Source organism: Ascidiella aspersa, chromosome 2 (assembly GCF_963924565.1).
Source record: "Ascidiella aspersa chromosome 2, kaAscAspe10.2, whole genome shotgun sequence".
NCBI classification, from domain to species: domain Eukaryota; kingdom Metazoa; phylum Chordata; class Ascidiacea; order Phlebobranchia; family Ascidiidae; genus Ascidiella; species Ascidiella aspersa.
Window position 1 is genome coordinate 7,979,649 of NC_139448.1, and position 17,526 is coordinate 7,997,174.

The 17,526-nt window shown below is 41.2% G+C and overlaps 1 protein-coding gene across 1 annotated transcript in view; it reads right to left on the minus strand.

Moving 5' to 3' along the window:
- The window catches only part of LOC146163386 (uncharacterized), a 43,020-nt gene extending 26,782 nt beyond the window's left edge, over positions 1–16,238 (minus strand). The window contains exons 1-5 of the mRNA XM_083380474.1: positions 15,336–16,238; positions 13,586–13,709; positions 12,681–13,121; positions 3,818–5,864; positions 254–394 (exon numbers count right to left, since the gene is read on the minus strand). Of these exons, the coding sequence (XP_083236600.1) occupies positions 254–394; positions 3,818–5,864; positions 12,681–13,121; positions 13,586–13,709; positions 15,336–15,473 (2,891 nt within the window). The 5' untranslated portion in view covers positions 15,474–16,238. The remainder of the gene's footprint in view (positions 1–253; positions 395–3,817; positions 5,865–12,680; positions 13,122–13,585; positions 13,710–15,335) is intronic.
- Positions 16,239–17,526: the final 1,288 nt, after the last annotated feature.

A 17,526-nucleotide genomic window follows, 5' to 3' on the forward strand; every position in this document is an offset into this window, starting at 1 on the left:
ATTTAGTCTATTGTGCAATCGAATTCAGGTGGATATTCTGAAACAGTGGTAATCGCTAAATCTATATATTTTTTATCTTCAACAGTGGTGGCAGGCTAAAATACTTTAAATAGTTTTTTTGTTTTAAATCGCCTATATCTACATGTGTGTAACATTTAACGCCGAGCTTATAAAGTAACCAAAGTCACAAAACAAATAATCCCATTTTTCAAATGTAAACAGGTTATTGTTACGTCTTTGTTACGTCACTTACGCCTCGGCATCATCGTCCACCTTTCCATTTGGTTTGAGCCACACCTTGTCCTTGGGCTTGGGTTGACCGAACCACTTGGTGGCATCAGTGTTGCGCTGGCTGTGCGCGGCGTTGTACGCAGTTCGGGTATTCCCCTCATCGCTGAAAACAGAAAGGAATGCGTCATATTAAATGTTTTAGGTATGGCAATGTTAAATAGCAACACAGATTTAACGTTAGGTTCTACAGACAAATATAGCACAGTAGTGTTCCCTCGGGAATTTCAACGCTGTGCAAATATTGGTTTGAATGTTTTAAGGCTGAAATGATAGGAGTCTCGAATCAATTATAAACATTGTGAATTGGTGTAAAATGTCACCCAACCACAAACAAAATACCAATGGATTTGTCATAGCTTCGACTTGTTTTCCCTTTTTGAGTATTTATGTACTTTATTAAATCTTAATTAAGAGCTGCAAATTGTACTGTCGCAAAGGGTTTTTGCACAGTTACACACCTCAATGTAAACATCGAAGCTCGAAAAATATTTTGGACAAACATGGCGGCCGCCTAAATAAGAGAGATAGTTGTCAACTTTGTGTTTCTAACTACTGTGAATGATTTCACGATTTACTTAAAATACATGACAACAAACAAGTGGCCAACAAACGAATTCGTTCAGGATTAAAATGTTGAAAACCACGTTTAAAAAATTATTCACTGCCATAGATGGATACCTGTAAGGCAAGCCAAGATCAGACCAAGGAAGGATACAACGCTCTAAGCACCCCGTCGTTTATAAAAATCCCTCCCTTTACCTACTCGGTGTGACACGCGACCACAGATCGCCGATGAAAGGGGGTCGTCCCGCTGTGACGTAACAAAGGCGGTTCGCGCGTCGTCACGGAGGCGCGAAAGTTGGCGCGGTGATGTCGCCCGACAAAGGGGATTTAGCGTCCAGGCGTCGGGAATTAGAACGCAGCGGGAGCTTTTAATTGCAGGTTAACGGCCTTACACTTGCGCCCAATTAAAAGGACCATGTCGATAGGAAATGTTTACAACTTTTTAGGGGTTCTTGAACTTTTTTTACCGCGGACCCCATAAAATTTGTTTCTACTTTGCGCGGACCAAGGCAGGCAAGGCATTTTAGAGACGACGTCTTAAGTCGACGTCACAATACAAATAGGATTTAAAAATCTGCTGGTTTCGGTCCAAAAAATGTAGAAGTCAAATGGAGTCTAAACATACATTCAGTGCATAAACGTTTGATTTATATCAAACTCTTTTTAAAAAATTATTAAACTTTTTTTGAAAAAATGATCACTTTTTAAATATAGAACTAACTTTTAATTAGGGCTTCATGTACTCCCTAAAACTAGTTCACGTGGGGTCCATGTGCCCGAGTTTAAAAAACCAGCTCTTATATATTGTAAATTGTTCTCCCAACCAACTGTTATTAAACTACCGATATTTTCGACCACCTATTTGGGCAATCTTTTTTTTTTAGGCAATATTGCTGCAACTAATACCTGGCAGCAACAGTATTAGAGGTTTGGATCGTTACGTTTTACGTTTAATCGAGCAATAGTTCAAATACGATTAAGAGGTGCATCCAAGTGGAATCCACAAACGATTTGCACCAGGCATTTGCATTTTTAACGTGTTCCAAACCGACAATGTCGCCTAGGCATAATACGCGATCCTTCACAATACTCGAATTTCAAACTTTACTTAAACTTAACATGCAATGTTGTAAATTAGCAACCACCAATGGTTTTGCCTAGTACCTATACGTCGATAAAATAATGAAATCACAACCCACAAAAGCAATGTTCATATGCTTCTACGGAATTCAAAACGGGCCCAAATACATTAAAAAAATATTGTGTTGTTCCTTTATAATTTTCAACAACTTTGAAAATAAATGCTAAGAATTAACACAAAATAGCAAAATATAGTGCAGTCTGAATGAAAACCGAAATAGACTTAGTAAACTGACTATAAAAGTATCTATATAGAAACCAATGGATATGCAATTTCTCTTACCAGGCCTTGGTGGCATTAAATTCGGTGGACTCCGGCATATTTACGCTCTCCCTTTAAACACCTTGCAACTCTAAGCACTTGCACCTACGCTGATTTATTTCAAATCGTTAGCGCTTAAATGCCAGCAAAAAACTGGCTGCTGACACAGCCGCGTGTACGTAATTCGCAACATCTAGTAACAATAGGATTTCAACATCGAAGAAAAACCGTTACAAAGGAATCTGGCGGGCGCCGAGCGTGTCTTTTAAATCTCGTCACCCGATACCCAGCCGAACGATACTTCGCGCGGCCACGTTGTTACGTCACAATGGGCACGGACAGGTGTTAACAAGAGCAAAGAGTGTTTCCGATGCGGAATCGGGTGGTGTCGTGCTTTTGTGAACAGACGAAATCCGAAACTCAATTTCACTAAAGGAGTGGTAAAGGGGTAGGGGGGCGGTTGGGGTTTGTCGAAACCGTTTACTCAACATAAAGTTATTTGACAGTTGTGTTAATGAAGTTCTTCGAAAGCTTCCAATGCACATTTCGGTTACTCGAATAACTTCATCATAAATTTTAACGGGTTTTCTTGTTAAAAGTCAAAGTAGCTAAAACATTTATTGTTTTCAATAAATTTGTTTGGGTAATTAAATTTGAAATTTACTTTAGAAAAACGTTTGCTTTTGATCAGCAAAATTATTTGTGAAGCAATAAAGTAAAAATGTACTCCTTATACAAAACGCAGACTTATAATGTAAATCTTAATTCGCAATCAGCAAGAGCCTGAAAGCTAAAAGGATATGAAAGCTAAAAAGAGTTACATCATGCAAATTTCTATTTTAGTAAACCGAAATTCCGAACGGGTCACGTAATGAAAGTGAATTCCGTGTATTTTTTAAAAGATTTTTTGGGTGATGGGGGTACGGCTTTGTTCAAGTTGCTGCGGGTTTTTTCCGATGGCGCAATTCTCAAAACTCCAAGGGCACAATAAGCACACCTAACGCATCAGGGACGGGTGGTTTCGGGGTTTTCACCCGAGAAAGTGTAGCGGCCATGATACGCTTATATCGGGTAAACTTTCGATCGGGGTTTTGATATGATAAAAATCTACCAAACATACACGACGTTTGAACGATTTAGGCGCGAATCAGTTTAGAGAAAGCAAGCCGATTTGAACGGCGCTCTGTCGCTCTCGTATATAAGGATTGTCATTTAGAAGCAAAAGAAGGTTACAAGAGACGCCTTTATCAGCTGACGGTCGTTCTCCTTGCTTTGCTTTTGAGCCTAAAACCATTTAACAAACACGGTTTGCGTTTTGGGCCTGATATGCATTTAAGCTTTAACTATAGCGACCAACTGTAAAACAGCTGGCAACACACACGAGATACCAGTCAAGCAAGGCGACCCGGCTCTGAAATTTTATACATGACCTAAAACATAACTTCATAGTTTAAATAGGCCATTTAGGCAAATTGACCCTTTGTTTCAAAATACGAAACACAAAACCCTTTTCTTATCGCTAAACACCCCTTTACTTATAAAAAAAAAACCTTTACTTACGGATCTTCGTCATGGTTGATGAGCCCAGTATGTTCGATGATGCGCATCTCGTCTTCTTCAAGCTTCTCTTCCTCTTCGTTTTTCTCCGGCTCCTCTTGCTCTACTTTCTCCTCCGGATGCTCCTGGCGCTTTTCTGCGATTTCCAGATCTACAATCTGATCCTTCGTTTGATCAACAACGGCGTCGTCAAAATCTTCGAATCTTTGATTGTCTGGCGCCTCCTGTGTCGACTCTACGACGGTTACTTCCGCCGCCAGAGGTTGTCGGGAGTCTTCCGGCAAAACTGATCGCCCTTCGTCCGTGGAGGAAGCACTGGAGCTACTGCTACTGCTGCTTTCACTGCTGCTGCTGCTTCTGCGACTGCTGCCCTGTGATTTTTCACCGTCCTTCAGGTGTTCTAGCTCGACGACTGTTTCCTGTTTTACAGAGGGTTGCTTTTCAATGGCTTCTTTCGGGTCGACGTCAGGCGCATTTCCTGAAGTCTCACTTGCAGCTTCGAAGTTCGCAGCGGCTTGTTCGGAATCAAAACGTACGTCTTTCTCAAGCGGAATTTCTCCTCGGTCTGCCTCCAATTTAGTTTCTGACCTCAGTTGATCAGCGCTGTCGTACGTAACAGGCTCAGGGCCTTTTTCACGCCGCGGTTCCTCGTAACCTTGTTCTGTCACGCTGTGAAACTCGACTTCTGACGCCTCGTCGGGGTCGCGGCCCCGCTCATCAGCAGCTGGCGTCGCGCCAAAGACCTCGTTTATGCCGTCACTGAGCGCGACGCGCGCTATTTCATCGGCGACAGGCTCGACCGGGGACGGAGGCTTAACTACAGAGTCTTCTTGTTCCTTTAATTTGGTTGTATATGTTAAAACTTCTGGATGATTGCTAGAGGTGCTCTCGGCATCCTGTACTCTGCCCACCTCTTCCACTTCTACCTGATTGACGTCTCTTTGCGCCACCTCCACTTCCACCTCGTCGTCGTCCGATGATGACGAAGACGATGACGTAGTTGCAGTAGCGTCGCTTTCGTCGTCGTTCATCAAGTTTATCTGGTAAGAGAAGCGCTTTTTAGTTCCGTCCAGTTCGTCCAGCGACGAGTCGGAATCACGTGACAGTGTCGAGGCGCGTGATTGGACCTCGTCTTCGCCTACGTCACAATGCTCGGCCGCAACAACTTCGGATTCGGGATGAAGGGGGTTCGATTCGGAGTATGGGGCTTGTTGTACCTCGGTCACAGTTATCTTTACATGTTGTTCTTCGCTGGTTTGTATTACATTGGATCCACGCTGTTCAAATTCGGAATCATTTGAGGTTACATCTTCAGCAGTTGGTCGTTCTTGAATCTCGAAGTTTGATTCGGAATCGGGGGCTTGCTCTTCTACAGCAATATTAGCTGTTCTGTCAACGTCAAACTGCTTCTCTTCGTTTGCGTGCACTTCATTTTCTGGCTGTTTGGATTCTGAATCAACTGTAACGGCGTCGTCAACTGCAGCAGTTGATTCTTCGCGCACCTCGAAGTACATATGCATGTCCTTAACTTCAGCAGCGTTTTGTGTCGATTCCAAATCCTGCAAGGCTGGGCTATCCGCAATGGCTGCACTGACTTCGTCGTATAAGTGCGTCGGTTCCTCCCGATAAGCGTCAGGTTGACTAGCACTTTCGATTGCACCAGCACCGAGCTCCAATTCTACCACACCGCCGTCAAGGTCGCGGGCAAGGTCAATTTTGCCTTCTTCAACTTCGTCTTCTCTCTCGCTGTTGCCTTTTTCTGCTTCTCTCTCAGCGTTCTCTTTGTTTGTGTAACCCGATTCGCTCTCGCTGTCCGAACTGGACGATGACGTAGACAATGAACTCTCGCTGCTGGACGGCGCGATCTCGGCACGAAGCCAACTTTCGCTCTCCGCCAAATTCGAGTCCGCTAATTGCTTTTCGATCTCGCGCGGAGTGATTTCGTTTCCGTTGTCGCTTTCAATCGATCGTTCCGGCTCGACCTCCTCGCGTGACGTCATCGGGTCCGTTTCGATCTCTGACGTCATCGCCGATGCGTTGTGGTCGATTTCTGAAAATGCGCAGAGCTGTAGAAAAACGCCAGCAAGCGAAAACGCGATTGCGCTATAGAGCGTTTTAAGCAGAAACAACCATCGCAGACAAAAATACTTTAAGTGCGCTAAAGCTTTAACGCCACTTTGCATTTCTGTTAATCTTTTTAATCAGAACGATAAAAAAAACATAAAAACCCTATTGCGACTCCTGCTTGGCCCAGCGCCGACGCTACAATGCTAGCGTAAAGCGAGGTGCTCGCTTCTGAACCATTTCCACGTGTAAAGTCCACGTGTTTTTCTCAAGGGCATCCCTTGCACTGAAATTGATCGCATTTCGCTTCTGTTTGCCCCCCACTCCCCTTTCCGTGCAGCTACAACGACTTAATTTCTCGCCGTAAACACAACGTTGCCTTGCGATTAGCGACATAATTAGGCGGGCGTTGTTCTGGGAACTTAGGGGTGGGGTTGGTGCATGTACAACAAAACGGTCATTTTTGAACGTTTTTAAACAAGTAGGGCATGTAGTTCAAACTGCTGCGAGTAAACACAACCAAACTTCGGAAAAAAATAGTTAGTGTAATGCAACACACGTATTGGCAATTCATTTTGGTATTAACGCTACTTAGCAATCCGGTGTGGGTGAAATAAATACGCCTTAGAAGTTTAATGCCCAGTGAGTCTATTCAAAGCAACGAGTGAAAGGCAAATACCGATAATGTTGATTTACATTCGGTTTTAAAGTTTCTTCTGTTTAATTTTGATGACAAATTATGTGGGCCGAAAATTTATTTTCGGGACATATCTTGTTTCTGTTTAATTTAATTGTGATTCAAGCACTATTTGTCTAGGTATTGTCATGTATTTTGCGTCTTATTTTAGCAACAAATAGAACAATATTACATGGACATTTTGGACTAGAAATGACAAAACCCTAAAGTTACATACCTAATGACACTATGTAGCCCTAAATAAGCCAGTAGAAAGCTCAAAAAGACGTGTTAATACTCACTCAAACGCGATTGCCTCGCGAAGGTGGCCGAGTCAGCAAAAATATATTCGCTGACAAAACCAGACGCCGGTCGATCAATAGGAAATTCACGACAGTCACAGTTTTACGGGTTCAGCACAAATTGCCTACAGCTTCGACAGGCCGGTCCTTAAAGCCTTAACTGTAACGTTGAAGTACCACGGTAAGAAATGTTACACTACATTGCTATACTACGCAGGTAACTAATGTTTACTTGCTTGTAAACATTTCGCAAACACGATTTTCGCAGCCAACATGTTCAAGGCCAGGAAATGGCTTAATAAACGCACCAAAAAGAGAAATAAGCAACCAATGCACCGGCGCCTTGCAATATAAAAGGCGATCTTATTCAACTTCGATGACAAATCTTGCCAATTGTTTACTTGAAGTGATTTATCTCATAGCTTTCCTTTAATAAACAGTTTTTTTTAACATCCATAATTGCAAGCTAAACATATACCTAAACTCATTTGGAATGGTAAAAACAAGTGCGGAACATTTTGAAATCCCAGCTAACTGTGTAACCCCTCTAAAAAACATAGCCCAATTTATTTCTTATAAATGGTAAATAGTTAAAATGTGAAACACGTGTACAAACGTCATTTCCGATAAATAAAACGTTCCAGTCCTACTTAAGTTTACCCTTGGCCACTTTTTTGTTCAGTTTGCCGGATGTTTTGCCAAACGAGCAAAGTGTGTTACAATTGAAGCTGTGTGGCGCCTTACTTGCGTAATGCCTAGGCTTGGCTAAGCAACTATTTATATCGGAAGTAAGCTATACATGTGGCGCTGTTATGGCAAATAAGAGGACTATGTTCACTAAACATACTACATTCACACAATTAAGTTGCACGGATTTTTTGCTGCCCTTGGTAAACTTGGTCGCACCGAAATCAATAACTCCTACACTCCATCAATACAGAACCGCATCAGGGTCGCCACCACACAGTCTGTTTACGAGTTCCCATCGGCCTATAATGAAAGGTAAACATTCCAGATCGGATTTTACGGCCCAGGGGATTGGCGATGACCGGCTATGAAAACAAATGCCCACTTCGTTTCGTCTTCCTTGCTAGATTTCTTAAGCTACCGCAGTTAATTGTATTTTATATTGTTAAACGCCGCTTAGTGTAAAATCTCGAACTGCATTGCGACGCACATAAAATGTACTGAAGCATACGCACATATATATTATTAGCCCATGTATAATAGTTTGATTCGAATTTCGTATTTGTGTTGAGCTCACAGTCAGACGCTTTTGAATAAATGAATTGCAATCTAATATTGACACCATTTCGCACAATGGTGCTATATTTAACTTCTTGTGGTGCGAAAGTCATTTAATATTAAAAACCAACAACTCCTAAGCAGTGTCACTTAAATTACTAAGCTGAAGTAGATCGTGGAAAAACACTAATGCATTGATGTTGAAAACTAAGAAAAACGCCATAAGCATTAAAACATCTTAACAAAAATAGCGTTCCACAAATCGATATAATTTAATCGAAATCATACAACAGTGCGACACAACAGACTTAACCAACTTTTCGACTCCCATATCATACGCTAAATCATTAACGCTGCAGAATAAACCTTCATACCGGTTAAATCAATTGCACGACCAGTAAAACGGGATGCCTTTTTGCGCCAGACGCTCTAACCTTATCTATGCAAAAAAATCAATCGCTATCAGCACAGGTAGCTTTCGTTTTTTTCCAAAATAAAATCGAACGCTTAAAATTCATCAACATTTGCTTTTTGACCATCGATTGTGGCTTACGCATCATTAGTGCACCGAACCGGTCGTATTTTTAACGCGTATTGCCTACAGCCGTGGTCGGCAAACGCCGGTCCGCGAGGAGTTGGTTACCGGTCCGTAGCAGGGTTGTAAGATTAAAATTTTCTTGAAAAACGAACTTAAATATCCTTATTTTGAGAAGCTGGTAAGAATATAGGAATTGGTAATTATGTTAAACCAGTGTAATTTAAGAAAAAAACGTAAATGCCTAAAAGTTTTATTGAAATGAGCCGCGGGCTGGGTTAAACTAAATTGTTTGGCTGGCCGGATGCCGCTCGCAAGTTTCAGTGAGTTCAATAATTGTTAGATGGGAGCATCTCTTTGCGTCAAAACAAGCATAAAGTTCGCATTGAAAGTTGTAATAAATTTCCTTTCCTGAACATTTGTTGTTTTTGAAGGCCGGTCCGCGACAAAATTTTAGTTTTAAACCGGTCCGCAGTGCAAAAAGGTTGCCGACCCCTGGCCTACAGTATATAAGGGCAAGCAAAAAAATAACCTACAAGTAAACACCAAATTTGAACTGCCTTTGGCTTTTTTTGGCAACGCTACAATAGCAAAACACACACGACATATTACTAAATAAGCTAATTAACCTTTTACAACGCATTTCAAAATGTTTAACTGTCCCCAAACTGTTCAGAAACCTTGACTAACATATTTGAGCATACGTCGTGCTATAACCGCCTATAAGCAAAGCAAACCAAGATAAAGTGAAAGCCATTGTCTTAACTCTGTGTGCTTATAGTTAGGCGGCCTCGCAATATGAAAGCATTCAAACGACCGTTCTACTTCCGCGTAAGTTTAAACTGATCACCAAGATTGAAACTTAGTCTGGTCACATAGGTTGAAGGACTTAACACTTACAAGGGAAAACCTCATAAAAAAAACTAGAAAAAAACAGTATTTTTATTAAAGTTGCGTATTAAATAAAGTAGGGGTAAATACCTAGTAAACTAATCCACAACCAAATATTTTAGGCAAATCTGCGTTTCTATTGGTCTGCGTTTATATCGTTAAACTAAACCCCTATTAAATTTCTGCGTTGTTTTTAAAGCAAAATCAGACGGATTTTATGTAGACTTGTAATAGGCCTTCACTTTATTTAAAAAAGTTATGCGCAATCAAAAGTACCAACCTTGAGAAGTCAAACTAAAGCAGGGCTCAGGCAATTGAGTTTTTAACGCTATGAGTCCTGCGCACTTAATCGTTGCACAATTAAAACCAGCTTTGCGTCAGACAACTCTCCACATAAGAAACTGCACCGTCCAGATCAATTCCCTTGCCTGTAATACTCTGTGAGCAGGCCGTTAAACAACATTACATGGAACCCGGCAATTTCAACTATTGCAATTTCGCCTCGTTCGCACCTTTAAGCATGGAAACGCCCGTTTTAACGGCGGCTCGTCAGCATTTGCAAGCAAGGTAATGTGAGACAGCGTCACCGGTAAACGGGAAATATGCGTAGGCGTGTATTGATGTTCCAAAAAAACGTACGTAAGTTAAAACATTGTCAGTTTAAGGCGAAAAGTTTGCAAAACCCGTGAAATTTAAGTCTTCTATAAAAAAAAAAAAAACGGTCATGTAAGGTTTAGGTACCCCCCCAAAAACATATTTTGACCCCTGTAGATTCGGAAAATCAACCCCCCTACACATCTTCCTCAAAGGGGCCCTGGTTGGGTTATGACGGCGTTATTTAACAGACAGGAAGCAAGCACCGTGTATTCCACACGGCAGACGCTATACGTATTATAAATAAATGTAAGCTCGTGTGTGTATAAATATGGCGTGGGCGCGCTGGAATCGCTTTCCCTTCATTCGAGCGACAACATGGCAATTGTGCAGCGTTTTTACCGGTAATTGAACGGTAGGACGCGCTGCGAACAATTTTAACGTGTTAAACGCACTGTGTATGTAAAGCTACCTCACTCTCCTTATTTGTACATTTGTTAGATATAAATAAATTGTCAAGTCACAACTGAGTTCCACTGAATAATAAATACGGTCCTTCTCTGTCGGTTACACAAGAAGTGCAAAGAAGGTTGTAAATTTGATTACGACAAAAACAAGCACACTTTCACTCGAAGTCGCTTTAAGACAGGGGTTCCCAACCTGTGGTACGCGTACCACTAGTGGTGCGTGAAGGTTTTTTAGGTGGTACGCGAGTAGCTTTCGTTTTTTCATAAAAACCCGGATTGTCAGCAAGAAGCACAGTTGCTTCAAATAGCTGTGCGACGCCGTAGAACAGCAGTGGGCGTTAATTATGCCAAATGACTGCTCTTGATCGATATCATCAATTGTTTTATAGCATAATCTACAAATAGCGTTGAATAATTCAAATTGGAGGCTAAAAAAAGATAAAAATTTGATTCGATGAAAATAGTTGTTCTGCAAGAAGTGGTACGCGTGGTAGTACAGAGTGTCCGATTGGTACGTTATTGTAAAAAGGTTGGGAACCCCTGCTTTAAGATGATTAGTGAATACCATTGGGAATGTTAAATCATGAAATTTTATTCTGATACCGATACCATTATTATTTCCAGGACAAAACGTATCGTGATCCGATCCTATCCCGAATGGCGTCATTACTATTCTCCAACAAGCAACATAGGCGAATTTAAACCTTAAAAGGTGGATTTTCATGTTTTTTGGTCAAAGATTGCTTTACTGTTACGGTTAAGATGTTTAGTTACCTCAAATTATTAACCTATATAACATTTTTTAAATAAGCTTTTTATGTACAATCCGCTTTGCTGGATGGCAGATAATGTCCAAAATTCCTAAGTTTGGGTAATTTTGGACGGAGACCACCTAGTATCGTACGAGTACTGATGGTAAATCCATTGGCATCGGGTATGGGCTCCGATCCATATTATGGGACACCTTTAATCGCCATATTAACAAACGTCTGTAGCCAATCTGCAATTTTTTTTCGCAAGTCGACTACAATAGTGCAACAGGAACTCCAGCATAATTTGCGCAATTCTACTAGAGCAAGGGGAACAAATAATATCAACCTTGTGTAAAGGACAACTTTGTAGAAATTACACGGACTGTAAATATGTAATTTTCAAACTGGATATTCAAAGTCCCGTCACACGGTATAATAGAATACTGGGCGTTGAGCTGCGTCAAACCAGGTTGCAGAATTTATGCACCTCTGGATCAAAAAATTGATACTGACAATCCTTGTATTTAAATTGTATTTACTACAACAAATTAGTTTTACTCATACGCTATTAACCCGTTGGTCTACAACGCCAATCCGAAAATCCGCGAAAATACCCAGACCGCTATCACGTGAAACGCGAAACCCTATCCATGCGGTTTCGCTTTGTGCAAACAAGAGCTCAGCGCAAGATTTTCGCCCTGCCATATTTGGGTGTTTTCGAGCGCCTGTTGTTATTCGAGGGCCAACACTTTCGGCAAGAACTCGCGTTTTACAACTCTGTCAGACACGTTTTGCGCGTCGCGGCTTTGCCGAAAGAAACCAACTCGTAAAAGTAAAGCTATAAGGTGCCAATTTGAACGCGTGAGTAGCGGTTATGGCGATTGGTAGGCGATGACTGCGCGAAATACTTTTGGAACTGGTCCAAAGGAACCCCTTTATCGGGTTTGTTGTTTAACTTTGACTACGACTGAGCTGCTGAGAAATTTAAAATATGTTCACGTTTAAAAGGTGCTTTGTTGTGTGTTTTTTCTTAACTTTTTTTTAACAAGACATTGATGAATTTCATTGAGATGAAACTGTTCGTATACTGAGCTGTAAGTGTAACGCATTTAAACAGAAAAAAAAAACAGTGTATGTGTATGTTCCTGGTAGATTTGACAATACCGCGTTTTTAAACAAGTTTCGACAACAAATCAAATATACTTGTCTCACCGCCCAGTAAAACGCACAAGAGTCAAAGGCACGTTTTATTATAAGCTGTTTGGACAACTAAACTTATTTATGGTACCTGAACATTATGGCATACAAGCAAAACAGCGATAAGATAAGTTTTCATTTACCTGCATGCTCATGAGCTGTCAACTCTTCTTCTTGTTTCGCCGACAGCTGCTTCCTCAGCCTCGGCTTGGGCACAGGTGCCGAAGCTACGTCATCACCAGCATGGATGACGCCATCCGACACGGTCGGCTGCACTTGGCCATCCAAATCGTCACGTTTCTCGTTCCCGTCTAATTGACCAGCGCTCAAATCGAAATCCGTCTGCACCTGTGGTTGTCTGAGGGGTTCGGGGGATTTCCGCCCCCGTCGGGATCCCAGCTCCCCGTCGCTGTCGTCTGATGATGACGTAACAGTGCTGTTTCGCGTCGCCGCCGCGTCGTGTTCGAAAAGCTCGATATTTTCCGATTCTTGGTCGCTCAAGTTACTGGAGCTGGAGTCGGATGACGATGACTTAGACGATGACTCAGCATCGCTGGCGGTTTGCGCGGGAAGTTGGTTTGCATCTGTTAGCATATTGATTGGGTTTTATTGGTTTTGTCTAATATTACAGAGTTATTCTGTTTAATTAAATGTGTATTGAGCTGAATGAATCGGGCTCCTCGATTGCGTCATGGCGTATAGGTTGAAATTAATAATGCCGATATAATGAGGTAAATAAATGAAGTTAATTAAAATTTGGTTTTGAAATACAAAACTCATAGGCAAATGTTTAATGGAAGATACATACACATAGCGCTTCTGAAGTCATGTTTTGACCAACAGTAACGGCTTACGTATCATAGTACAAAAAACAACTCAAATTGAAAAACAAGGGTTTGAACAGCTGTATTTAGTAAAAACTAGTATAATGGTATTTTCTATATAGCCATCCACTACAGTAAAATACACTGTACAATTACCGGGATATTACTAATGGGGTTCTTATCACAATAGAGAACAAGCAACAACAATTTAAAGAAGAATTTACCTGAATCGTGGCTGTAGTCGTCCGCCTTTTCTTCCTGACCGTCCATGTCTTCGTAGAGGCGCTGCAGAGCCAGGTCGATCTTGTACTGCAGCTGATAGCGCGGACTAATCTTTGCTAGAACGTTCTGAACAAACACATACGGCGAAAATTACAACAGCGGCAACAAAAAAACAAGTCAAAAAGCGATGTGTTTCGACATTGAATCACTCGAAACGGATTACGAGTTTTTTGTTGTTGTTTTATAAGTTTTCGTTACTCTGACCGGACGAAGCACGGTTGTGCGAAGCCGTCAACAGTTAAATACACAACACTGCCACTTTGATTCAGTGTTTTTACCAAGACAAATACGACTATCAACTAAGATTAACTTGCAGTTGGGTCTTATTACTGGTACTGATTTTTATGCTTTTAATCAGTGGACCTCGAAGCTTTACACATAGTGGACCCCTTTAACTTCCTTGAAAAGTAAAAAACTCATTATAACCACCTTGATGATTATGCTCCACATAACATAATGTATCACCTAACAGATGTTGCACGGGCCCCTTTAAACTTCCTCACGACTCCTCAGGAATCCGCGAACCCCAGTTTAATAACCACTGCTTTAAAGTTTACATATACGCCGATTTCCGTACACATTCCTTTCCTGAACAAGCCCCAGCTTATCTTCGCCTGTTTAAATAATTGATGATAAAAGCACTTTGGCTCGTGTGTGTATCGCGTAAGCTTTTCAGTCGCTCGATAGAAAGCAAAGTTCGGTGCACTGGCGTGAAAAATAATTGCCGGTCTTGGCATGACTCCCAACTAAAAATTCTTCTATCGTGCTCTTACTGAATATTACGCGATTTCCAAGTCTACATTGCTGGTTATTTGACTGGCTTGAAATTAAACGCACCAAAGTTTTGACAGGACGATGGCAACCCTCGGTCGTTAAAGATTTTTGGGCCCTCATGAAGGTTTGGTTTTAATCAGCATAATAATTCAAACTACAAAACTAAGTCGGTCATGGAAAGGCGTTTTTGTGGTCAATTAATCGTAACTTGCATGTAGAAGGATTAACTTGCATGTAGAAATTTGCATGTAGAAGGAGAGCACAGTGTTTAACATTTCTTATGTTACAAATATAAACGCAAGGACACCCAATGGCCCCCTGGTAATATCGTCCAAAATTGAGGGGTAACCAAGTCCCTACAGTAAATATATGTGTTCTCATACGAGGCCCATTTGTGCAACCTATTCGAAAAAATATTAAACCAAAATACATGCATTTGTGGCGCTTTTCGATCCCTGTTCAGTTTATAAAAACGCTTTAAAAATATCTCACTCACACTTTTCAACCGGCTTTTGTGCCGTTTTCTTGATACAGAAAAGCCTAAATAGGGACCCGAACTGCTTTAAATTGGCCTTGTAAACTGGACTAAAAATTCTCACCCGTCTGTAACCCAAGCCCTTTGTCTGGCCCACTAATCGATAGCGTCGAACCTCTTTCCTTCGCCGGTCATCAATTTTGAAAAAAACAGGTCGCTTGCTTTCGAGCAAAATTTACGTTTGTTTTAAAACAAAATGCATTTGTAAGTGGTATATGTGTGGGTATAAACGAAAGGATACAAAGCAGAAAGGATAGCCACGAGCTCCACGTGCAAACATCTTGTACAGTCAGTTGTCTACAATTGCATAATAGCGCTTTTAAAAACTATTGTAGAAAAAGTGCAAGATTTCAAACTTTCCCATGCTGAAAGGTTTTGCTTACAATGTTTTTGTGATATTTCCCACAGGTTTTAGCCACCCTTGGTTTTGTAACGTTTGATGTTATGTCGTATCGGCGCCAACACACTTCCCCTGGGAAAACCCGAGAATGCCTGAAATGCTTTCGATCCCTGAAAGTCATATTCCGCACGAACGTTCGCCCATCGGTATTAAATCAACCTGCGCCAATGTTTGTATTGCACAAATTTATGAATAATTTGAGAAACAATGTTGCAGAACAACTTCAACATAGCGAAAAAATAAAGCAACGAGATAACGAATTCCCTGAATAAAACAATAATAAGTCGTATTACAAAAATTGCAAACAATTGAAATGTTGCAAAGTTTGGCAAATTATTAAATGGTATAGGTAGCAATAGGGGTTAGAAATTTGCGATTGGTTGTTTTTTGTCCGATGATAAATTTAATGGTTTTGAGGCAAAGAATTTCGAACTATATGCCAGTTGACCATTTGGAAACATAGACCGATAAACCTGAACATCACGTTACGCAATTCTCCACCTAGTCGCTTAATCCGTTCAAAACATATGGGCAAATTTGTTATCTGAGAGTTGAAATTCAAAATGTATGTCTCGCTCGTACACAAATTATATTCTTACAGTCTCAACTGATGAAATTATAATACTAATTTGAAATAAAACTACACTGAAATACGATCTTTGTGTGAAGCTAAATAACTAAGTTATTAGTAAACTTCTTTCCTGACTGTAAACAACGCTGAAGATAAAGTACATTGCTACCAAAGGTGACTCTGTAGGCTGATTCGGTTGCGTGGCATCTCACCAGTGCTTCAGTCTAAACATTCTGCTGACCATTTGAGTGCTTCAAGGACTCAAATGTTCCGAACCTAAAAAACAACTCGCCTATATACAAGGCTGCGCTTCGACTCATAATAACTCTTAAAGCTGACCCCAAAGTCGAAGCAACTGGCGCGAAACCCTGTCAGCAAGGGTACTGAACAGTCAGTCATGCTCGGCGAGCCGACAAGCAAAGTCTCATAGGCGCGTCTGTCTAGTCTACGTCTGCTCTAAAGACCGACGCTAAACGTTAATAGATTTCGAGCGGCACGAGCAGCTCCCGCGGGAAAACAAGGCTCCATTTCCCGCAGAATCGATATCAAACCGCACGAAGGTACGATCGGGCGCGATGGATTACGTTTCCCGGGAAAGAATCCTTTCGACCTCCGGCTGTCTTCGCAAATGGAATAACGACGCCCGTTCAATGCCGATTTGTCATCGCTAAATGGGGGGAGGGCCACCCTTCACTTTTAACGCGACTGTAACCGATTGCGAAAATTTTGAGGCGCTCCACTTGCCCATTAATAATTTACAGGAATGCGAGGCTGTAGACTGGAGGTTTTTTTTATTGTGATAAAATGCTGGCAAAATAAAGGAGTGAAGGTATTGAAAAAGTCACATAAGTTGTTAAGAACTTTTCATTTTCAATAATCAAGCCATAACTCGTTATTTAAAAGCAATGCGTGCACTACAAATGCATGTTGTTGATTGTAGTAAAGAAAACAGAAGTTTTTTATTTGACATTTGTCGAAAGCTGAATAAACTGTTGTTTGATATTGGTTATTCAATAAATCCGCAATTTCCTGTGCAGAGTCCCTTGAAGCGCACGAACAACATTTAGGAACTATACAATAAAGGAAAAAAGCGGCTAGTTTTCCGATTTAATAACCGTTTAAAACAGGAAAAGCGTCTACATTGTTAGACACGTTTTCAATTATTGATTAAAGCTATAATTTTCCGCTCAAAGGATTCTTTAAAAGCTAAAATCCCATTGTTTGTGCCACATAGTAATGTCAAAACAGGTATTTTGTGAGTTCTATCTAACTCGATAAAGTAACCTGAATTCAGAAAGTACATCCAGCCTCTGGCAAGATCCCGACTGGCATTTTAGCACCCTTCCAGCTTTCACGCACGACTAGGCTTCCTAAACACAGGTTGCAGCAACAGGCTGATCTTGTACACTAGTGTCGTACAGCTTGTTGTGCACACGTGGCTAGCGTGTTGTCTGTCACTGCTTACATCGCAAAGTTGCCCCTAAAATTGCGAACGACAAGTAAGCCCTGTCACTGTAGATTAACTCGGGCAATCGGCCCTAGGGCTGATTTTGCTTGTATAAACCGATTTCCTGTTGTTTTATGTTGCGTCTTATCTTCCGAA